General features: G+C 38.2%; 1 protein-coding gene across 1 annotated transcript in view; it reads left to right on the top strand.

The window, feature by feature from the left end:
• LOC150107843 (protein phosphatase PP2A 55 kDa regulatory subunit-like) overlaps window positions 1–25,624 on the top strand; it is a 282,326-nt gene that overhangs the window by 238,362 nt on the left and 18,340 nt on the right. Inside the window, exon 7 of the mRNA XM_090391589.1 lies at window positions 11,105–11,158. Coding sequence (XP_090247715.1) covers window positions 11,105–11,149 — 45 coding nt within the window. The 3' untranslated portion in view covers window positions 11,150–11,158. The remainder of the gene's footprint in view (window positions 1–11,104; window positions 11,159–25,624) is intronic.

Genomic DNA, 25,624 nt, shown 5'->3' with positions numbered 1-25,624 from the left:
GCAGGCTTCATTGAAATTATATTTTATTTATTTGTGTTTTAATGTTAAGTAGTTATTTTTTCAAAATGGCCGGCAGGCCATGCGTTGAAGACCCCTGCTATAGACTGTGAATTATAGGTTACCATCTGGTTGGCATAGAATTAAGAGATCACAACAGGCTAACTGTTTATTTATTTCTAATTCTGGGGTGAACTGGATCCTGGGATGAAGTTAATTATTTTGAGAGAAACTGTTGTAATTCTTCATTTGTGCCCTTCCATATGGCAAAAATATCCTCCACATATCTGAACCATTGGTCAGGTCTAGGTGAAATGTTGTCAAAAATACGTTATTCGAAGTTTTCCATGAAGAAGTTGGCAATAGCAGGAGATATAGGGTTACTCATTGCTATTCCTTCGAAATCCAAAGAATTTTTTATATACGTAGCAGTTCTTCTAGTTGAAGAAGTGAGCGAGTTTTTCAGAAATTTTGAAGTTTTGTAAGTGGGACATCCTATTCCTATTTCAGAAATAACATTTTGGAACTTCATATAGACGATTCTGATATTATGATTAGTCTAGATGTTGTTTCTCTATTTACAAATGTTTTGTTAGCAGACAGCATTGAAATACAACACCAAGAATTTCCTGCAGATATAGTCAAATTATTTGAATTTGTAATAAAGATCGGTTATTTTTTCTTCAAAAAACCAGCTATACCAACAAATCGAAGGAACAGCAATGGATAACCCTATATCTCCTGCTATTGCCAACTTCTACATGGAACATAGGAAGGAGACACATACAGGACATTACATCCATGCTGCATCACATCACCATCCCAGTCAAAAGGCAGGTACTTTAAAAACATTGGTTCATCGAACCCACTCCTTTTGTTCTTCAGAAGAACTATTACAGAAAGAGTTGCAATAGATTAATTTCTCCTCTTTATCCAATGGATATAAGAATTCCTTCATAAAAAGAACGCTCAGTAGTCAGGTTCAGCATCCTCTTCAAATACAGAAGAAATAACATGTATACCTATCCCCTATGTGCAAGGCATTAATGAATGCATAGCTAAAGTGTTAAAACCACTAAATATCTGTGTTGCCTTTCAACCCATCAGAAAAATCTCCACATTCCTCATGTCTCTGAAGGATAAGCTCCCATATCTCACCTATCCAGGTGTCTACCAGATTCCCTGCTCTTGTGGGTTATCATATTTCGAACAAACAGGAAGATCTGCACTTATCCGGTTAGAAGATCACAAGTCGTATATTCAGTACCTTGAACCTAAACAGTCTGAACTTGCAGAGCATGCATCAACACCAGACATAGAGTTCAGTGGAACAAGGCAAAAGTCATTCATAAAAGTCGGTTCCTCATGGAACTGCTTTACAAAGAAACGTGAAACGTTACTTCACTCCCCTAACTTAAACAGATCTGATGGTCTAAAGTTAGGAAGGATTAGCTGATTTCTATAAATCAGCTAATCTTTCCTAACTTTTATAATTGTATACACGTGTATAGTTTTATTTTTATTTTTTTAGAATAAGTTTATGAAATTCAAGTAATTGTTATCATTTTAGTTATCTTACTTTAGCTACTTAGGTAGTGCCATGTGAATATGTCAGTTATTGTTTATTATTATTATTCCTGATACCTCCAAGGTGTCCAAAGACTCATCGCAGGAGTACACCTACAACTGTCTCAACACTAATTAATTAGCCTTTGTACTTGTGCTGATGATGCCTATGATACTCAGGCAAAAATTCTACTAATAAAGAATATTTTACGTGAGTTAATTCCGTTATTATAATTGCAAGTAAGTGTGTACCTCCTACGCTTAGTCTTTGACTCCATAGAGGTCAAATGATGATATTAATAATAATGTTCTGAAATGATTATGCAGTGCTCAATGCAATTACACAGGTTTCAGATTCAAGTATATTGGTAACGACATTACACAAAAGTTATTGTGGTCCAAGGGATGTGGAAATGCATGTACATGAATGCCAGATGCATCACAAATAAGGGAGAAAAGTGTCTGTGATTGGTCAGCTCGGCATGGCCAAAAATTATAAACATCAGTAAGATCTTGGTTGACAGAAAATAATGTAATTACTAGAATAGAATGAAAATGGTATTGTATTTTCATGGAGGATAGAGCGGAATTGGAGGCAGCACATTGCTGATGATAGCTATGACCACAATCAAGAAAATTTTAAATTAAGGAAGATTTTAGCTCTAGGGAAGAGCTAAAATCTTCCTTAATTTAAAATTCTGGTGCGAGATAGAGGTGTAAAGGACAAAATATATTGGTGGTTGCTTCTATAGACCAGCAAGTCCATAGGAAAATTTAGAAGTGTGTACGGACACCTTTTTCTGCTGGAAACCTGAACACATTATTAAGAGATCATGCAGAGATATGATCGATTGGCTCTTGCAGCTATCTTTTGGTTGTTCCTCACCCCCTCCACCTTCCCCTATTATGAGAGTGACAGTAAATTATGAAATTTTTAATATATAGAGCATTGCTTACTGTGGGAGGAAACTATTCAGTCTTCCCTCTTTTTTGAAAACATGGAATTCACTCTTTTTTGAAAACATTGCCAAGATAATGGCCATGTGTTGGCACATTGACACAAAATGACAGTGAAAGGAAAATCATTATACAGGTCTGTGCAGAAGACAAAGTGAAGAGCTTGGATTTCTCAAGAATGGTATGCTGTGAATGTATGTGAATGCTGTGTATGCATGCATGAGAAGTTGGCGGGGATATTTATGTTAAACTGAATAAGAGAAAAGAACAACTGTGGGTATGTAAGAAATGCAATATTCTGATGGACCACGAGGCTTGCTTAAATGGGAGTTTAAATAGTTTAAATATGAGTACAGAACATGGCGTTGTAACGGACAGCGGTTGAAGATTGTGTGAATGTTCGTAGAGTGTGTGGAAGTGATAGCAAGGATAAAAGTTCAGCTGATGATAAAGCCGGTAATAATAACATCGATAAACAGAGTGAAATAAATGATAAAGTGGGCAATAATGCTGTTGAAAAACAGAGTGCCATTAACTGTAAGGTGGCAAGCAGGGTTGACTAAAAACATGTGATAAAATAGTGAGAGTGAATGATAGCAAAAAAAAAAAAAAAAGACACAAGATTTGAAATCTGAGTTGGCGATGATGAGGCAAGAGATGAGACAGATGTACAGTGAAATTAAGAGAATTGGAGATATGTATCGGAGAGTGAGAAGACGAAAACAAACAATGTTGGTATGAAAATGTTAACAAAAGACCCGCAAATGATTTATGGTGATTCAATTATTAGAGGTGTGGTAAATGAGAAGATGCAAAAAATTTTTTTCCAGGAGGTGAAATGACTAGAGTGACTGAGGTGTTGGATATGAGGAGTAAGCAACCAAATTAGTTGGTGGTAGTAGTAGTAGTAGTAGGGAGAAATGACTTGATAATAAGATTGAATAACAGGAGGTTGTTGAGAAGGATAAACGATAATAGTGATATGAATTGTAGTCAGTGTGTTGCCCAGGTATCACAGCGATAACATGAGCACAGGGCAAGAATTATGATTGATATGCTAGCAGAAATGTGTGAAGAGAAAGGAGTGCAGTTTGTTAATGTGTAAAATGAGTTTGAACTAAGAATTGAACTTTATAAGAGTGAATGGTCTGTACTCACTCTTATACAGTTCTTATACATTTGGTGAATTATTGAATTAAGATAATAAGTGTAGAGAATGAGAGAACAAATGTGCAAGACAAACAGGGAAGACTCTGTTTTGAGTGCTGTGAAGAATTCATGTTAGAGGTTTAATGGAATATTAACAGCACTGAGAATGGTTGAAGTTCCTGTATTGGATATTATGTACAACATCGAACGCGGAATCTGTCACTTAGCTCCAGAAACAGCCAATAACATCAGACTTGACGTAGCTAGCATTCTCTCCCGTTCTTCACTTCCTAAAGTTAATTTATCTTCCAGTCAACTCTCTGCCCTCAAAAAATTACAGAAAGAAAAAAAGTATTGTCATCCCCAGAGCTGATAAGAGTAATGCCATTGTTGTTCTCAACTCCTCAGAATATAATCGGGAAAATGGATATTATTCTCCGTGATCGCGCTACCTACATACCACTGGAACACAATCCCACAAAAACTCAAGTTAAAAAAACCTACTTAAAAATGTTTCTTCCTGGTCTCCTGACATTACAAAAAAACTCAAACTATTCTGCTCTCGTCCACCCCCCCCCCGGATATACGGTTTACCCAAAATCCACAAACCTAATTCTCCCCTAAGACCTATAGTAGATGCCCACCAATGCACCTTGCTACAAATTATCAAAGCAGCTAGCTAACTCTTTGACCCCCCCTCATTGGTCTTACTTCATCTTATGTAAACAACTCCACCCATTTTAAAAACTTAATTGAAAAACTTACTTTAAATAATGCAGATATATTGGTCAGCTTTGACATCATTTCTTTGTTTACAAATATTCCCCTAACCGACACCTTAACACTCTTAAAAAATGTTTTTCCTTCTGATATTTTAGAGCTCTTTTCCTTGCCATCAACTCTGGTTATTTCTCTTGGAGGAACAAAATCTACAAATAGATAGAGGGAACTGCCATGGGTCCCCCCCCTCTCACCCCCTCTTGCCAATTATTACATGGAAAATTTTGAAAAACGAGCCATTGACTCTTCTCCTCTAAAACCTTCTATCTGGCTAAGATATGTAGATGATGTGTTCTCTATTTGGCCTCATGGCCCAGACACATTAGATTCCTCCCTCAGTCACCTCAATAGTCTACATCCAAGAATCCAGTTTACGATGGAAAAGGAATATAACAATAGTTTACCCTTCCTAGACACCTTAGTAACACGCCTTCCTAATGGTAACCTTTCTTTCTCTGTATATAGAAAACCTACTCATACAGGCAGATGCATTCACAAACTCTCCCGCCACCACCCCTCCTAGCAACATGGCATTATTAAAACTCTGACCAATAGGGCCCACAATCTTTGTTCCAGTAAAACTACCCTTTCAACCTAACAACACCTTCCTTTCCAATGGCTATAATGATTACAGAATTAAAAAAATAATCAAGTCCTTCCCCATTCCCCGTCCATCTCTTCAGTAGGACTTCAGAAATGCCATCACCATTCCTTACATCCGTGGTACTTCAGAAAAAATAGCCAGATCATTAAAAAAAAGTACAACCTCAATACAGCTTTTAAACCCCACCATAAACTTGCTACCCTTATCTGCTCCACTAAAGACCAGCTCCCTCCTCTATCAGTGCCTGGTGTATATAAAGTACCTTGTTCCTGTAAACTTGCCTACTTCGGACAAACAGGCAGGTCAGCATCCATCTGATTAGAAGAACAGAGTTCTTACATCTGCAAACGCGATTATGGTCAATGCGGCCTTGCAGACCATGTTTTGGATACATCCCACAGGATCTTCTGGGAAAAAACTACCATGCTCCACCATAGTAAATTCAAAAAAAAAAGAAAGACTATTCTTTGAATCTGCATCTGCACTCAGAAATCAACCTAATTTAAACAAATACGGTTGCATTAAACTTTCCAAAATTTGGGAAACTTTAATTATCAGAGATCCCTCTTTACATCCCAGGCCACCTGCAAATGCCCATAGAGGGTGCACCACCTAGATAGGACTTTAGTTTCACTTTGTATTGTATTTGTGTGTGTTGTTACAAAAAGTTTTTGTAATCCCTGAAGATGTCTCTGTGACAGAGACGAAACATTGGAAGTATTAAAATTAGTTTTAATCCTTTCTCAGTGCTGTTAATATTCCATTAAACCTCTAACATGAAAAGGAGCACAGCATGAGAAAGATTAATGCTCCAAGAGGATTTGTACACAAAATGGGAAGGGGATGATCTGGGATCTAAAGAAAACAGTTCAATTTGAAGAAAGTTCTCAGATAAATAGAGAGAAAAAGAAATGGCTTAAGGAAAGTATGGAGAAGTTACATGTAATAAGTAGTATCAGTAAAACTTGTTAGAGATCCAGGAATGAGCTGTTATGTTTGTATAAGAGTGTTAGAAGTTTCAGAAACAAGGAAATGAAATGGCTGCCTTGATTTGAGGTTATTCACCTAAAAATTATTGGAATAAGTGACATGGTCATATGAGGATGACAACCTAACAGAAATACAGATTGAAGGACATGGTGTATTTCATTAAAATAGAAAGAGTAAAAAAGGAGGTGGAGTGCTATTGATGATAGAAAAACAATTATGTCCATACAAAGGGGGAAATAGTGTACTGGTTCTGAGGCACTATGGTGTGAGTTAGAGGTGAATAGAATGAAATACTTTATTGGAAGCTGCTGTAGACATAATAATGTGGAGGGTAGTGAAATGTATCAGCCAATTAACCTTGCAAATGGAAAAAGAGTGATCGTTATGGGAAATTTTAATTATGGCAATATGGATTGGAATGATGAGATAAGAACTGGAAGTAACAAAAATTAGTTTCTTGAGTTTTTGAGGGACAACTACCTCAGACAATATGTAACAGAGGACACACAAGGTTTGAGGGTCTTGGATTTGATCATCTCATCACGGGATGTAATTATAAATGAGGTGTCAAATCACCCTCCTCCTGCCAAAAAACCTCATTCTCACACCCTTGTTAACCACACTTTTCCTCAACTTCCAGAGATGACCTCTTGTTCTCCCATCACTATCACATAGCTGAAATATTTCCCCTGCATCAATCCTATAAAAACTTTCAGTAATTTAAATGTTTCTATCATATCCCCTCTTCTCCACCTATCAACCAACCTCTGCAATCCACAAGCTCTCAATGTAGGGAGCATTTTTTACATTCACTCACCAACCTAGTCACTCTCCTTTGAACTCTCTCCACAACCTCCTCATCTCCAAGGAATCGAGGTGACCAGACCTGAGCACAGTAATCCAAATGTGGAAGTATCAACGCCTTATAAAGGGGAATAATAACCTCTTTATCTCTGGATGTTAGTGTGTTTCTCAATGACCAAGTAATCCTATGTTCAATCTTGGACACCTTAGCAATGTGCCCTCTGAACTTCATCTTCCTATCCACCAACACCCCCTAAGTCCTTAGCTTCATCAATCTCTTGGAGTACCATTCCATCAATGTAGTACACAGCTGGTAATCTTTTAATCCCAAAATGCATAACTTTACACTTTTCCACATTGAACTGATATCCATTACCTTTTAACCATTTTGTGAGCTTATTTAAATCATCCTGCAAACTCTCAACATCAGCTTGATTTTTTTATTGCACTCCCAACTCTGCATCATTAGCAAACAACTGAATATCTCCCTTCAAGCCATTTCCCATATCATTTATGTACAAATTAAACAATAACTTCCCAAGCACAGAGCCCTGAGGCACTCCACTGGTCACCTGCCTCATCCTGGACTCTGCTCCTCCATACACCACTTTCTGGTATCTCTCCCTGAGCCATTGCCGGCCTGGCTGGTCGAGTGGTTGGCGTATCTGCCCTCCACCCAAAAGGCTGCAGGTTCGAATCCTGCCATGGGCATGGATGTTTGTGATTGTCTGTGGAAAAACTAGTGGTGGTTGGCAGTAGATGGCATTGGTGGATTGAGTGGTGGAGACAGAGCTTTAGAGTAGGTGCTCTCCCTCGATGAGTCTTTGGGCTCCCTGGAGGTGTCAAATAATAATAATAATAATTCTCTTAACCATATCACCAGTTTAATATCCATCTGCTCCAATTTGCACAACAGTATTCCATGAGGTATCCTGTCAAAAGCCTTAGCAAAATCCAGAAGTATCACTGTATAACCATTCCCCTTGTCCAACTCAGCTGTCACTCTATTATAAAAAGTTAGTAAATTGCTAAGGCAAGATCGACCTTTAAAAAAACCATGTTGGTTTTTAAATGTCGATCTTAATATCGATTTAAATGTATGATACGCTATAGGGGCTATAGAGTATCATATTCTAATCCACCCATTCTTGAATTCTATCTTTAACCAACTTTTCCAATACTTTTACCACCACACCAAAGTTTTTGATTGGTCTGTAATTGCCTACCGCAGTCTTAGACCCACCTTTATGCAAAGGAACTACTTTGCCTTCCTTCCACTCCCTAGGGACCATACCAGCAGTACTGTAGCCAGAGCTTTTGCTGCCCGGGGTGGTCCCTGAGTTTACCGCCCCTCTCAATACATGCCAAAATTACTACAAAAAATCAAAACAACGTATAGGAAAATAAATTAAAATACTATGTATATTTTTGAAGTAACATTTTAATTTCAACATTCTAAAATGTTATTTTTCTTGCTTTTCTGTTAGCAAAAGCGTCGCTTACATTGGCAAAGTCTGTTTCATAACAATGTAGGTAATTCTTAATCTATTTTATTTAGAAAAACTCCTCTCACAACTAGCAACACCTACAGCAATTGTGAGGGAAATTCACAGTAGTATTACAGTAATTGGAAATGAGTTCTCGAGGCTGTATTTTAGAATTAACTGCAAAAGTTCAAAAAGGTCCAAAGTGCCGCTGGGGGCAGATCCCCCCCCCCCCCCTTCTACCTTTCCCTAGCTATGCCTGTGCATTCCAGAGTTCAAACTTAAGTTAAATAACCAAGTAAGAGCTAAATATATATATACACATGCACAATTAAATAAAATAATTAACCACAACACCTGACACATAAATAGGCCTATAGTTTGATGCTTGAGTTCGATCACCTCCTTTATGAAGTGGCACAATCTTGCCCTCCTTCCACTCCTTAGGAACTTGACTGAGCTCATGAGCCACATTATTTAAACAAACACTCATTATAAGATTATTACAAAAATTAACATTTCTCTAAGTACATTCTCCTAAACAAAAAAAACATTAAAAATGAACATAAGTTACATATCATCAGAGATTTTACAGAAAGATGTTGAAAATTTATTTATCACTAGGTTAGACTATAATAGATTTAGTTTAATCCTTTATCCCAGTGAGAGCAAACAAAGTTTGCGCCTGAAAATATCTTCAGGACTCAATATAGTGTTGTACTATCTTATCCAGTAAGTAGTGCAACACCAAGGCAACTCGTGGCAAAGGTGGAGCAAGCTACCAGGCACTTCTAACCCAGTATCTCCCATAATGCAAAACACATTTCCTATGTGGATATGTATACTGTTATGCATTAAAGGGATTGGCCATCTACCCAGACTAGATTGGCCATCTACCCATAGGCACAGATGACTTGCTACTGCTTCTGCCTGGTATCTCCAGCTCTGGGCCTGGCTCCCACTGAAGAGACCTCAATAAAGGTCGAAACTAGTCTGGGTAGATGGCCAATCCCTTTAATGCATAACAGTATACATATCCACATAGGAAATGTGTTTTGCATTATGGGAGATACTGGGTTAGAAGTGCCTGGTAGCTTGCTCCACCTTTGCCACGAGTTGCCTTGGTGTTGCACTACTTACTGGATAAGATAGTACAACACTATATTGAGTCCTGAAGATATTTTCAGGCGCAAACTTTGTTTGCTCTCACTGGGATAAAGGATTAAACTAAATCTATTATAGAGATTTTACAGTTTATCACAAAAAATATGCTATGCTCTGTCGTGATGTTTTTTGGCTGCTTGGCACTCAGTGTTCCACCAAGGCTTTGGATAGAATGGAAACTGAGATGATGTTTTTGGAATTGCAACTGTTCCTGCTAGACAATGCAATCTGTTTCATTCATGGTGTTTGACTGAGTGCTTTAGCATTTATATTTTGCAAGATTTTGTCCACAGCAAGCCATGTGCCCCATCTCTAGACCTTGGGTTAGGAGACTTATTGCAACATTGTTAATCCTCAGACAAGCCTACTAGCTAATTGATCCTGGCCTAGCTATCCAAAACCACTTATCTTGCCAAAGCAGAGTCCAAAGTATTGTAGGACTACCAGATCCCCCTTTCTGGACATCTACACGATTACAATGCATAGCAATCACAGAGGCAAGATGTTGGATCCTATTGATGGGGATTTGGAAGACAAGACAGTAAAAAAAAAAGACTCGGGAGAAGTGGAGCAAAGAATATAGGAAGAACAGCAAAGATAAAGAGTTGGAACAAAGTGGCCCCTCATTGGGGAGGTCCCTTGCACAACATCTGTCTATCTTGGAAAATGGCTGTCTGACAGAAGTATTGTTATGTTTATTGCAGTTGAATTTCATTCCTCTGAGCTGAACTTCGTTTCCATTAAATCTCAAACATGAATAATCAGCATTTTAAAAGTGTATATATATACAGTGTTAGGAGTAAATTTCTTTTACTTTGAGTGGCAGATTAGCACAATGTAAAGGAATAAATATGGTGACTTATATCAGCTCACTGGTAGGTAAAAAGAGAAAAACTTATGCAGGTGCAGGTATTCTTTTTGGCATCTTTCAGAATCACCTGCAAAAACAACAAATATATAAGAATGGTTCTTTCTTTCATAAACCAAGTCAGGTTGAGATATTTTTATATCATGTTTAAAATCACTGTCATTCATTCAGGGTTTCACTGTATTTGCATACTGTAAGTTGGGTGAGACTTTAATCTGATATATTTTGATCTTTTAGCTTAGAAGTACATCATTGTCATTCATTCTTATTATTAATAATAACATATGCGAGTCTCTGTGGAGTTCAGAGATGCATCACAGGAGCCCTATTTGATACCACTATCTATCCATCCATGTATCACACTCTATCTTACCACTCTGTGAATATTCACCAACAAATGTTCACAACAGGGTCTGGCAACTCATGCTCCTTATCCACCACTCTCTGAATGCAAAATCTAGTCCTGATGCCATTCCTAACTACAAGCTCACTCAGTTTTCAAGGATGACATAACCTGTGTTTCAGAGATTGACACCCCCCTCCCTTGTCAAATGCTGAAAAATTGCTCTGCATAAATCCTATGTAACTCTTTTAATAACTTAAATGTTTGTCATATATCCTCTTTACCACAATTATATATAATCACACTGAATATTTAGTACTTGTATGTATATGAGAACCATAATTTGCTAATCTTGTTTTTTACAAATTTTTTATTTTATTTTATTTTTTATCTTATAGATATATAGTGAACAGGCCTTACAGAATCTTCTTTGGCATGTTTAATCATTTAAGGTAACTGTTATATAGGCATATGTCATTTATTTACTAAAATAAAGAATTCTTCAGTTCGGCAATGTAAAATTATAAAAATAAATTGGATATTAGATCTAGCATTATTTCAAAGCCGAATGTAGAAACTATGAAAGTTTCATAAAAATAAGTTGACCAGAGAGCTTACAGGAATACACCTACCAGCATTTACGAGTCACCCTAGTGCAGACCATTTAGAAAATATGAATGCTGCCCAGGAGTCCATATGTTTGTTTTCTAATTAGTCCATTTTTTGATAGAATTTGAAACTTATCAAATAACCTTTATGGCCATATAATAATAACCTTTATGACCATATTATGTTTGGTTCATTAGTTATGAGGCTGTCTGGTGTGAGATAGATGCCAACAGCACAGAATATATTGTTAGATGCTACTATAGAAGGGGGAACTAGAGTTGGGAGAGTATTGGACCTGGTCATAGAATCAGAAGAGCTATCCATAACCAAGGCGACAACATTCCCTCCAATTGGTAAAAGCGACCATACAGTCTTGACTTGAGAGATTGCAAAACATGAGGAATATTCTATCATGAAGGGACATTTGTGGAACTACAAGGCCGGTGATTATGACATGCTTAGGAAGAAGTTTAAATCTGTGCCATGGCATAAAACACTGCAGGTAAGGATGTTAGTAGTGCATGGGATATAATTAAGGGTCACCTAGATGAAGCAATATTAAATTTTTTACCTAGGGTAAGGAGGGTTAATCGGATAGGAGTTAAATGGATGAGTAATATCATTAAGCCTGAGCTGCAGAAGAAGAAAATGCTGTGAAAGGTATGTAAAAAGAAAGATGACCAGCATGGCAAAATCAGATTATGAGAAGAATGTAGTCAATCAGGCCAAAGGAAATCCCAAAGAGTTATTTTGTTATGTGGCAAGTAAGAAGAAGATTAATCTTAATGAGTGATGATGGCCATGAGAGACAGAAGTGGATAAAATAGTAGAGTTATTGAGTGACCACTTTGCAAGTATATATCTTCCTAGTGAGGTTACTGCTTTAACCTATGTGACAGACACTAATGTCAGAACAGAGGAGGATGAATTGGAGGTTTTTACGATATTGCAGAATCTCAATGTAAATACAGCTGTGGGAATATGAGAGGAGATTGGCCCTAAGATCCAAAGAAAATCCCAGGGAATTTTTTAGCTATGTGGCCAGTAAGAGGAGAAATGACTGTGGAAGAATGATATTGTGGGATAAAAATGGGAATAGAGTGACTGATATAGAGGACATAGTGGAATTGTTCAATGAACACTTTATTGGAGTATTTCATTCTAGAGGAGTCAGTTTTAATGCTAGAAGGATAGGGCAGGTTCGAGGTTTAGAGGTACAGGAGGAGAGTGTGTTTCAGATACTGAGTACTCTGGATGTCAGTAAAGCTTTGGGGACTGGATGGTATTTCACCACGAGTTTTGAGAGAATGTGCTAGGGAACTGACAGTGCTTTAACCTGGCTTTTCAATGAAAGTCTGGCTGCAGGAAAGGTGCCCAGGGAATGGAAGGAAGGTAAGATAGTGCCATTGCATAAGGGTGGTAACAGACTGGAAGTGTCTAATTATAGGCCAGTTTGTGTGTCATCAGTAGTTGCTAAGATCTTGGAGAAAGTAGTGAGGGACCGTATACAGCATTGGGAAGATGAGGGTAATGTTATCTGTGAGAGTTAACATGGATTTGTGAAAGGGCGCTCTTGTTTTAGCAATATGCTAGCCTTTTATAATAAAGTTACAAGAATGTTAGATGAGGGAAAGGCATATGCTACAATTTTCTTAGACTTAGCAAAGGCATTTGACAGGGTGCCACATGATAACCTGATATTTAAGTTGCAGCACATGGGTCTGGATGTCAGATTGGTCAACTGGATTCAGGATTGACTGTCTGATAAGTATCAGAGAGTTGTGTATGGTGGAGCAGTTTCAAGGAAGCAGAGGGTTACGAGTGGGGTCCCACAGGGCTCAGTACTAGGACCTATATTGTTTAACCTTTATATCAATGACATTGCAAGGGGATATTCAGTTGTTTGTGGATGATGCGAAGCTGGGAAGGATTATTAGTAATAGTGCAGATGTGGTAGCCCTGCAAGAGGATTTGAATAAGCTAGATAGATGGACAAATGAATGGGGATTTCAGTTTAATGCAGCAAAAATGTAAGGTCTTGAGGTTTGGGAAACATCGATGGGATGCTGCACTCTCTATGAGAGGAGTTATACTGGAGGAAGTAGGGTAGACAAGAGATCTGGGGTTGATGATTGATAGAAACCTGAAATTTAGGGGACATATTGCAAAGGTAGTGAAGGTAACACAGAGGATTGCTGCAATTATGAGGACACTGACTTGCAGAGATAAAAGGGTTATCATTCCGTTGTATAAGTCTCTGATCAGACCACACTTAGACTATTGGTCTCAGATTTGGTCCCCAGGATTTGAAGGGGATAAATTAACTGTGGAAAGGGTACAAAGATGGTTTCAGGACTGTACAATTTTGGTCATGAGGGAATGTGGATTTCGGCTGAGGGAATGTGGACTGCAGAGTTTGGGTGGATAGAAGGAGAGGTGATATGATTGAGACTTTTAAACTGTTGAGAGGTGGTTACAGGGTTGACACTGGGGAGTTCTTTCGCTTGGTTGAACAGCAGAAAGGAGTGATGACCAGAGGCCATCCTTGGAAGTTATGAAAGGAAACTGTGAGCAAGAGGGTGAGGAGTGGTTTCTTTGCATGGAGGGTGGTTGAACCGTGGAATGCATTGCCTGATGGAGTGGTGAGAGCAAAAACGGTCGATGAGTTTAAGGAGTGGTATGATAGACTTTGTGTTTCTTAGGGGGTCCTCCCCTCGATGAGTTTTGACAGACTTTATGTTCTTAGGAAGGACCTCCCACGATGAGTCTTTTGACTCCATGGGGGCTTAAATAATAATAATAGATAGAATATCAACTATGGTTTTGTGAGAATGTGCAAGGGAACTGGCAATGCCTTGGAATAAATTGTTTAATTTAAGTCTCAGCTGAGGTAGAGTTCCAAGGGAGAGGAAAGAGGACAAAATTATTCCTTTGCATAAGGGAGGTTCTAAGACTACAGTAGTAAATTATAGGCCAGTCCGTATCTCAGGAATGGTGGTAAAAGTACTAGAAAAATTGGTAAAAAAAAAAGAAACTAACTTTGTTAATACAGTAACAGCTGAGTTGGATAAAGAAAATGGCTACATGATGATTTTGCAAAGACATTTGACAGAATATCACATAGAACACTATTATGCAAATTTGAACAAATCGCAATGGATATGACACTGGTTATGTGGATAAATAGATGGCATCTGGACAGATATCAAAAAGTTATATATGGAGAGGCAAAAACAGGTGACTAGTGGTGTGCCACAATGTTCACTTCTGGGACCATCGCTGTTTAATTTGTACATAAATGATATAGGAAATAATCTGAAAGGAAATATTCAGTTGCTTGCTGCTGATGCAAAATTAGTAGAGTAATAGTTAATCAGGGGCAATGTGGAACGCTTGTAGGATGATTTAAATAGGCTGTCAGTATGGGCAAAAGTTAATGGGTGTGAGTTTAATGTCAAAAAATCTAAAGTTTTGGGATAAATAGATTACAAACCATATATCACATTGATGGTACTGTACTCACGGAAATAGATGAAGCTAGAGATTTAGGAGTGGTGGTAGACAGAGAGTTAAAGTTTAGAGGACATGGTTGCTAAGGTAGCCCATAGGATTACTTGGCTTGTGAAGAACACATTAACAAGTAGAGATAAGGAAATTTTAATTCCTGTTTATAAGGCATTGATACATCCACATCTGAATTACTGTGCTGAAGTCTGTTCCCTTGGGTTTTTTGGGGTTGAGGAAGCGGTGGAGAGAATTGAGAGGCAAGTGCCCAAGATGGTGAGCGGCCTGTGAAATGTCTCTTATGAGGTTAGGTTGAGGGTGTGTGGATTGCAGAAGTTGGTTGATAGGAGAAAAAGAGGAGATGTGATAGAAACATTTACGTGGCTTAAAGGATTTTATAGGATAGATGCCGAGAAAATGTTTCAGCGCTTGGCTGGAGAGATCAAAACAAGAGGTCATCCCTGGAAGTTGAACAAAGGTGTGGTTAGTAGGGGTGTGAGGACTAGATTTTTGGCTTGGAGAGTTGTGAATAACTGGAATGGGTTGCCAGAGTCGATTGTGAGGGTTTTGTCTGTTAATGGGTTCAAAGAGAGGTATGATAGATTGAATGGATAGATTGGGTCTCCTGCAATGAGTCTTCAGACCCCATGGAGGTGCCCATATATTAATAATAATGATAGACCTGAGGATCCAGTTGAAGGTATGGATGACATGCATCGGTAGATGAGTACAATAAGTAATTATCATGAGAGACTTTGACTATGGTAATATAGATTGGAAGGAGGAAGGAGCACAGGACAAAATGGAAATGGAATTTATACAGTTACTAAAGGATAATTACCTGAAATAGCAAGTGTTGGAAATGACCAGCAGTTTGAGTATGTTGGATTTGGTAATAGCATTACAAGATCTATCCATAACTGCTGTAGCAACTCTACCTCTAATCTGGGAAAGTGACCATGCAATCTTGTACTGGAAGTTTCTTAGCATATGGAGATATCAGTAAAGGAAGGCTTTATGTGGAATTAGAAAGCTGGCAATTATGACAAACTTAGAAGGAAACTTGGGGTGGGGGGGGGGGTGCCATGGCATAAGAAACTACATGGAATGAATATCATTAGGGCATGAGAATGGTCAAGGATTGTTTGAGCAAGAAGTATCAGAGTGCATACCTAGGATCAGGAGGATAAACTGAGTAGGGATTAAGTGAATGACTAGCAATATAAAGCAGAAGCAGCAAAAAAAGAAACCTTTGTGGAAGGAATATAAACAACCAAGTCAACAGTATAAAGCACAAGTAGAGAGAGTAATTAGTATGGTAAGGAAGACTAACTCAGATTATGAGAGAAAATTAACTAAGCAGACCAAAATAAATCCAAAAGTTTTTTTGCTGTGTACTTCTCGAAAAAATGAATTTTTTCGTGAGGTACATAAAAACTGCATTTTTTCAAGAGATACTCTCTTATGTAGAGGTTCACCACTATAATGTGTGTGTTCAGCTGTTAGAGGAATCATAAACTATATTAATTGACCATTTTTTCAAACATACTATATCAACTTCTGTAATGTGATCCCTTTGGTCATTCTTATACACCCTTATACATTGTCCTCATACTTGTCCAGTGTTTCTCACTCTTTCATTATATCCTTGTTAATCTATTCTATGCCACCCTACATGACATGCTTCATTACAACTTTATATATATATATATATATATAACCTTGTCATCTTCTTTTCTTCTGCAGCTTCTCCCACTTAAGTGGGGTCACTGTTTATAATGAGTCTCCTCCATACCTTCCTGTTTTGGGCTGTCACCACATCCAAGTTCTTATCCTCAAGTTCTCTTCTATCAGCTCCCTCCATCTCTTCTTTGGCCGCCCAAGCTTCCGCCTTCCTTGCACATCCATCTGCATGACCCTTCTTCCCACATATTTGTCCTCCCTCCTCATCACATGACCAAACCATCTCAATCTTGCCTCCTCTATTTTCGCTCCTAATTTCATAACTCACTGTTCCCCTGACATAGTCATTTCTCAGACGATCCTTTCTGGTCACACCGCACATCCACCTAAGCATTCTCATCTCTGCTACTTCCATTCTGCTGATGTTATTTTTCCTCAGGGCCACAGTTTCTATAGCATATGTCATAGCTGGCCTCACTACTGTCCTATAGATTTTGCCTTTCAGATTGATCGGCACCCTCTTATCGCATAACACTCCAGCCATCTCCGTCCAGTTCCTCCAACCCGCTTGTATCCTGCATCCCACATCCTTCTCAGCTCCTCCATCTTCTTCCACTGTTGAACCTAAGTATCTAAAGTCTCTCACCTTCCTGATGACATTTCCTTCCAGCTCCAGATCTGTCTCCTGTCCACCACCCACTGTGCAACACATATACTCTGTCTTACTTCTGCTCAGTCTCATACCTCTCTCTTCCAGCACTTTTCTCCACCTTTCCAGTTTAGTTCCCGCTTCTTATCTTGAATCTGCACACAGCAAGATGTCATCTGCATACAACATTGTCCAAGGCACATCTTCTCTCACCTCCTCTGTTACCACCTCCATCACAATATTAAACAGAAACGGACTTTGATGCAAGCCAACTGTCTTGAAAACTTTCTGTCTGTCCCAGACAGGTCCGAACACTTGTCTTCACATTTCTGTACATTTCCCGCAACAACCTGACATATTTCTCCGGCACCTTCTTCTCCCTCAAACACTTCCAGACTTCTTGCCTTGGCACTCTATCTTATGCTTTCTCCAGATCAATAAATGCCAGATGTAGCTCCCTTTGTTTCTCTCAATACTTTTCCATCATCTGCCATAACCCAAAGATAGCATCTGTTGTTGATCTACCAGGCATGAAGCCAAATTGTTCCTTTGCAATCTCCACCTCCTTCCTCAATCTACCATCAAGAACCCTTTCTAGGATTTTCATTGTGTGGAACATCAACTTTATTCCTCTGTAATTTTTACAGTCTTCTGCATCCCCTTTACCCGTAGATGGGGACAAGAGTACTCTACCTCCATTCCTCGGGTATATTTTCCTGTTGGCAAACTTTCATGAACAGGTCCCACAGCAGGTCAATTCCCTCTTCCCCCAGTGCCTTCCATTCATCCACTGGAATTATGTCGGGGCCCACCGATTTTCCATTCCTCATCCTCTTCATGGCCTCCGTCACTTCCACTCTACTGATGTTCTGCACCATCCACTCAGAAGGCTGCCCATCTCCTCTGTGAGTCCTTGCATTTTCCTCATTCAAAAGTCCCTCAAAGTATATTTTCCATCTGTTTCTTATGTCCACATCCCTCCATAATACTCTTCCTTCAGCATCTTTGATCTGCCTCACATGTAAGATGTCCTTTGCTGCTTTATTTCTATATTTCGCTAGTTGGTAGATTTTTCTCTGTCCATCCTTTGTTTCTAATTGATCATACAGATCTTGAAATGCCATGGCCTTCGCCTGTGCCACAACTCTCTTGGCTTTTTGCTTTTTCTCTCTGTACACCTCTCTATCCTCTTCCACTCTTGACTCATTCCACTTCTGCTTTGCCTTCCTCTTAGCTGTCACTGTCACTTGTACATTATTATTCCACCACCAACCCTCTTTCTGCTCTCTAATCTTTCCAGATGTCTCACCAAGCACCTCAATTGCACAGCTCAGGATTACTTTTGAATTATGTTTCCACCAATCTTGTACACTTTCCAGTCCATCCGAAATCCTCTCTAACACTCTCCCTAAAACGATTCCTCACACTTTCCTCTTTTAAGTGAAACCACTTAATTGACTTCATCCCATGGCATCCAGAGGTTCTTATCTTTGATCTTATTTTAAAGTCTGCGCACAGCAGTCAGTGTTGCTGTGCTACTTGATCTGTTGGAATTACTTTACAATTTGTCACAACCTTAAGATGTTTTCTTCTAGTCAAAATGTAGTCAATTTGTGAACTGTTGTTACCACTCCTAAATGTTATCAAATGTTCTTCCCTCTTGTAGAAAAACGAGTTCACAATTGCCAGATCAAACGCTACTGCAAAGTCCACAACCCCCCTCTCTCTCTCTCTCTCCTGGTTCATCATTCCCACTCCGTGGCCACCGTGAACCCTTTCACAGTCTCTATTCTGTCTTCTTATGTGTCCGTTCAAGTCTCCTCCGACAATCACCATCTCATTTTCTTCCAATTCCCTCATTTCTTCATCTAACATGTTCCAGAACTCATCTTTCCCCTCTGCTGTACAACCAACTTGTGAGGCATATACACATAATACCACCACCCGCTCTTCTCCAAGACCCAATTTCATTTGCATGATCCTGTTGTTCCTTCTCCCCACTTCCAGTACTTCACCCTTCATTCTGCCACACACCACAATTCCTACACCATTGCTTCCCTTGTTATTTGCTCCAGAGTAGAACAATTTATATCCATCTCCCAGTTCCTTTGCCTTTCCCCTCTTCCACCTTGTCTCCTGCACACACAAAATGTCCAACTTCCTCTTCCTCATCATGTCTGCCACCTCTCTTCCCCTTCCAGTCATTCTTCCAACATTCAGTGTTCCCACTCACAACATCCTCTCCACCTGCTGGGCTAGCTTCTTTAACCGCACCCGCCCTTGATGCGGTAGCTCTCGTCCACTTCTCGCAGCTGTAGGGCGATGTGTCTGCGCGTCACTTAAGGGGTACACCCTAGTCCTTATATCATTTTCTCTTTGACACATATCATAGCGAGACCTGGAAGTGAAGTTTTACGACCGGATGCCCTTCCTGACATCAACCCTTGCCATTTATCCGGGCTTGGGACCGGCACTTATTGAGGCTAGCTTGTCTCCTTCGGTGGCTGCATAAGACGAAATGACAGCAAGATAGGAAAGACTCACCCCTAGCCCTCGAATACTCTAATAGCATCAGGGAGAAGGAGCAAGGAGAGGAGAAAGAAAGAAGCAAAGAAAGAAGAGGAGGGACCAGTCTACAGAATAATATAACAGATATATATTACATGAAGTAAGGCATGGTCCAGCATCTAGTACCTCGGGTTTGACATGCCCGTACTCACTAAAGTGAGCCCTTGAGGATATATATAACCCTGTCATCATCATCTAAAATACCCTGGTGTATATAAAATATTGTGTGATTGTGATATTCCTTATTTTGGGCAGACAGACAAATCTGTTGAATTGCGTATAGAAGAACACACGAGGGACATTACTTACAAGAGACAGCGAGCCAGTGTATTATCAAGTCATATCCTTTTCTTGGCTAACCCTAATGATGAAAGCCAAAGTCACAAAGTCTTCTGGGAAAAATCTACTAACATCTTCCATTGCAATGATGAACTAGAGAGAAAAATCGTAAAATCTAGGGAAATCATCTTCAATCCTGTTCATCTAAATAATAACTTGAGCTATAACCTCCCAGATAGTCATTCAGCTGTAATCATGTACTGGCGTTCATGAGATGCTACTAGCACGTACTTTCCCAACAATGCAACAAAAACGAAAGAACAGCTTTAAATACAACCACAATGTTTTAATGACAATTATGTATAGAGACTCTCTATAATGTTCATAGTTTATTTAAGCTTCAGTGTTTTAGTGTTTTTTTCTTTTTTTTTCTTTTATAATGTCACCTAATGAAGGCGTACAAGCCGAAACTAGTAGTGTTTTAATATTAAAACCTTTTAACTTAAATCTTGGTTCTAGTCATTCAAATCTTTTAAAAAATATGTATGTTAACCGAGTTAATGATCATTCATCCATGTGTGTGTGTGTGTGTGTGTGTGTGTGTGTGTGTGTGTGTGTGTGTAAAAGGAAATTAAATGACTATACCGAGAATGACAAGTTTAATATTAAGATCCAACTAGTTTTTTTGAATATATCAACTTCTTCAGGTATCACAGGCAAAGAATTAAATAAAAAATAACAGAGACATGATAAAATACATTAACAGATCTAGTATAAAACATAAGTACATTTAAAAGAGGAATGTGTGTTGAGTTCCAACGAAGTTGACTACGTGCGAGAGCTGGCGTGAGTGTGCCAGTATTGGATAGTGGCAACGTGTGCATCAGAGATATTATAGCTAAGGCTATTGTTAATGTGAGATGAATCAAGCGATATTTCTCTAGATTCAGTTATTTTTCTTTCAAGTTCATCATAGCACACATGGATATTAGAAGTTAGTGGTCAGTCTACGAGGTGTTGGCATCTGAGTTGATAGAGAAGAGAACATGACTGGAGAGAGCACTGGCTCTGGTTCTGTTGTAGGAAATGTCTCTTTTATGTTCTTCCATGCGTAAAAGGATGGATTTAGCTGTCTGGACGTAGTATGGTCTGTCACAATCACACAGAATCTTGTAGACTCCTGGATACTGGGTAGGGAGATGTTTCATTTTAGGTCTACTGAGTATGGAACGAAGTTTAGGAAACGTAGTAAAGCAAGTTCTAATGTTGAATTTCTGGAGCATTTTAGCAAGTTTTGGGGAGAGAGAGAGCTGATGTATGGTAATGAAATAAAAGCTCTTGGTGAGAAGAATCTTCAGCAGCAGTTGAGCGGCAGACAGAGAGAAATTTATTAATCTTCTTAAAGGAGAATCCATTGTTAACAAAAGACCTTTTGAGAAAATTCAATTCGTAATCAATTTCTGTTTCATCTGTAAGTAACAATCTGGCTCAATGTGCCAGCGTTGATGTTTGTGGAGGGTACTGATGGGAAGAAGCATGAAGGTATCTGTCTGTATGAGTGGGTTTCCTAAAAATTGAGATTTTGATATTTTTAGTGCATCTCATAAGTTTTAAGTCCAGAAAGGGGAGACAGTCGTTGGATTCAAGTTCACAAGTGAAATTGATTTTCTGATGAAAATTGTTGAGGTGGTCTAGAAAAAGACTGGCCACTTACTTCTAATATCCATGTGTGCTATGATGAACTTGAAAGAAAAATAATCGAATCTAGAGAAATATCGCTTGATTCATCTCATATTAACAATATCCTTAGCTATAATATCTCTGATGCACACATTGCCACTATCCAATACTGGTGCACTCATGCCAGCTCTCGCACGTAGTCAACTTCGTTGGAACTCAAGCACACATTCATTCCTTTTTAAAATGTAAATGTACTTGTGTTGTGTTTTATACTAGATCTGTTAATGTATTTTATCATGTCTCTGTTATTTTTTATTTAATTCTTTGCCTGTGATACCTGAAGAAGTTGATATATTCAATGAAACTAGTTGTATCTTAATATTAAACTTGTCATTCTCAGTATAGTCATTTACTTTCCTTTTTTTTACATACAGTTCTGCCGAGTAAATAATGAACATTAATATATATATATATATATATGTATATGTATATGTGTGTATATGTACGTGGGCTGTTCAGTAAGTAATAAGAATAATTTTACTGTGACGAAACCACTCATCACAATATTAATTTCTGTGGAATAAAGAAATGTTGCTGTCTGTATTAACAAAAGAGGTTGATAGATGGTGTAAACGGGCTGATGTGCCAGTGTCACATGACTAAACGCAAGCTTGTTTTGGCACGCCTGCGAGGCGAGACCAGTCGTTGAAATGGAAGCGTCCTTGGAACAGCGTTATGCGATTAAATTTTGTGTGTGTTTGCAAAAATCGGCATCAGACACTTTTAACATGATATGCAAAGCTTTCCATGATGAAGCAATGTCGAGGGCAAGTGTTTTTTGCTGGCATAAAACTTTTAAGGAAGGGAGGCAAAATGTGGAAGATCTTGAACGTGAGGGAAGACCTTCAACGTCCATCACAGAGACAATGATCAACACAGCAGCGATTATCATCAAGCACGTCAAAAGGAAGCGTCCATTACTGAAGAATGGCTTCTTATTGTGCCACGATAAAGCAAGGCCACATGTTGCTGGTTGTGTAGTGGACGTTTTGCAGAAGAACAACACAGATATCCTACCACACCCTCCATACAGTCCTGATCTCGCACCGTGCAATTTCTGGCTGTTTCCTCAGCTCAAGAAACCAGAGGCCACCATTTCAAAAGCAACAAAGCATGTATAAAAGTTGCAGAGGCGGTTTTGAAAGAACTCTCAAAAAGGATTTTCGACGAATTGTCTTTCGATGAATTTTCCTGTAACCCAATTATTTACTGTATAAAGTGTTTATTGTTGAAAGTTGTCATTTTCTGCCAGGAAAGTGCATTAAAAATCATAAGTGAGTTAATCTCAAGCTGAGCACTTTATTTTCTGGTGAGTTACATACAATATGTAATGCTTTTTTATGTAAAAATTTTATTTTAATCATTATGGCCACTTAGAGGGCTTTTGCGATATGATTGAAAACGAAATTAGTGAATTAATTGATGAGGAAATAGATTTAAATTAGAAGGAACCGGTCCAATTAACATATGACGTTGAACCAAATGGTGGGGAAAGTTCTGCCGAAGATTCTGATTGTGATGAATCCATTATAGAATTCAGTTTAACGAAATTAGCAGAAGGATTGGACTTAGCAAGAAAGTTAGGAAGTTATTTTACAGATAATGATCTCTCAATGGAGCATCCGGAAAATTCATGAGACAATTTGATATTTGTTTAGCTCCATATTATTAACTTAATAAAAATTTGCAGCATAGTGGTAATCAAGGTCTTATAACCGACTTCTTGATATTTTAACCAGCTGAAGTATGCAATGAGAATTATACAAATGATGTCCAAGAGATTTCAAGTGATGATGACGACGTCTGGCCACTCGTAAATAAAGAACAGTAACAGAATGTTCGTTTCGACGACAGTGATGATGGTTAAATTATGCACTTCATTTTATTTTGCCTAAAGCATTTTATGCATTATAAGCAATGAAGTTTACTTACAATTTATTATTATTATTGTTATGCGACACCTCCAAGGAGTCCAAAGACTCATCAAGGGAGGCCGCCTACTCTACAGCTCTCCATCTCCACCACTTAATTTACCAACTACAGGGAACATTAACTACCATCATCATGTACACCAATACTATCTACTGCCCACTACTAGTATCTTTTTATTTATTTATTTATTTATTTTATTGTCTATAAATTGCTTGTTTTCTGATATTTCATGCATATACTTTTGTTTGACCATGCTTAAGCAAAACAAGAATATCTTGTGAAGTGTAATATAGTAATTGCGTAATCAGATAATTCTCAGATCAAGCTGTCTTTGAAGCATGACAATCGTGACAGTTTTGAAGTTTCTGGATGCTAAAAAAATATTCACGCCTATTTACTTTTTGTTTGAGAAAAGTCTTTATATTGAAATTAAAAAATTGAAAATAAAAAAAATTATATTTTTATAAGTTTACACTATGTATTTTGTTTCATAGTTTGTTTTTTTAACTTGCATGAAATACCTGAATTAAATAAAAATATTTTTTGTTGGATATGTCGTTGTTGTTTACATAATTTAAAAAAAAAAAAAAACGATTTCGGAGCATAACCCTACATTTTCTATGTGATCTGAGTCTCACATAATGCGATTTACATATCACAGCATTTCTATGAAACCTAACATCCGCATTACACAAGGGTTACCTGTAGTTTGTTTTATACAGCTTTCTGAAGCAAAAGTGTTGTCTGTATCCCTTGAAATGGATAAAATTGAGTATCGTGCGGTTATAAAATTCTTCGTAAAAGAAGATTTAACAACAAAAGAAATTCATTCGAAATTCATAAAAGTTAATGGGAACTCTTCTCCTTCGTTTTCGACAAATAAGAAATGGGCTGCCGAGTTTGAACATGGCTGTACCAGCCATGAAATGATCCATGTGAAGGACATCCAAAAAGTGTAACATCACCAAAAAAGTGTTAACATCATCAAAAAATCATTGACCAAGTGCATGATAACATATTGGATGACCTGCGAGTTAGAGTGCGTGAGATTGCTGAGACTATAGGCATTTGAAAAGAATGTGTAGGATATATTTTGCATGAAGAATTGCATATGAAAAAGCTTTGCACAAGATGGGTGCCGCACATACTCGCAACATATCAAAAACGTACTTGCATGAAAATCTCTGAACAGTGCTTGGAGCATTTTAACAAGAACAAAACTGATTTTGTGTGCCGATTTATTATTGATGAGACTTGGATTCACCATAACACACAAGAATCCAAACAGCAGTCAAAACAGTGGACAGACGCCGGTTGTTCGGCGACAAAGAAGACAAAGTCGGTTCCATCAGCAGGAAAGGTCATGGCATCAGTGTTTTGGGGTGATAAAGGCATTTTGTTTATTAATTATCTTAAAGGGTAAAACAGTAACCAGGGAATATTATTCTGATCTTTTAACCAGACTAGACAAAAAAAAATTGTGAGAAAAAACCCAGTTTGCAGAAGAAAAAAATCATCTTTCACAGGACAGTGCACCTGCCCACAAAAATGTTTTGGCAATTGGAAAATTAAACAGTCTGCACTCTGAATTGTGGGAACATCCGCCCTATTCCCCAGATTTAGCTCCCTGTGACTTCTATGTTTTCCCAAAACTAAAACTATTTTTCAGATCTTACTGAGAGCCACTACAGGGATGGGATAATGCCACTGGAACATTGCGTGAATAAATGTATTAGTCTTAAGGGAGATTATGTTGAAAAATAAAAGTAATTTTGAAATTATAAATTTGTTTTTTTATTGTTAGGCTGAGAACTTTTCAGACCACCCTCATATATATATATATATATATATATATATATTGATCCCATATGCAAGAGGTCAAGGAACTATAAGCACATCATTGCAGTGTGTGTGTGTGTGGGATGCAGGTGAGAACTGAGATAGAATGGTTTGA

Source organism: Typopeltis vanoorti, chromosome 4 (genome assembly GCF_054136105.1).
Source record: "Typopeltis vanoorti isolate ZY-2024b chromosome 4, IOZ_Tvanoo_1.0, whole genome shotgun sequence".
NCBI lineage: Eukaryota > Metazoa > Arthropoda > Arachnida > Uropygi > Thelyphonidae > Typopeltis > Typopeltis vanoorti.
Note: the sequence above shows the minus strand (reverse complement) of the source record. Positions and strands in the feature narration are given on the sequence as shown.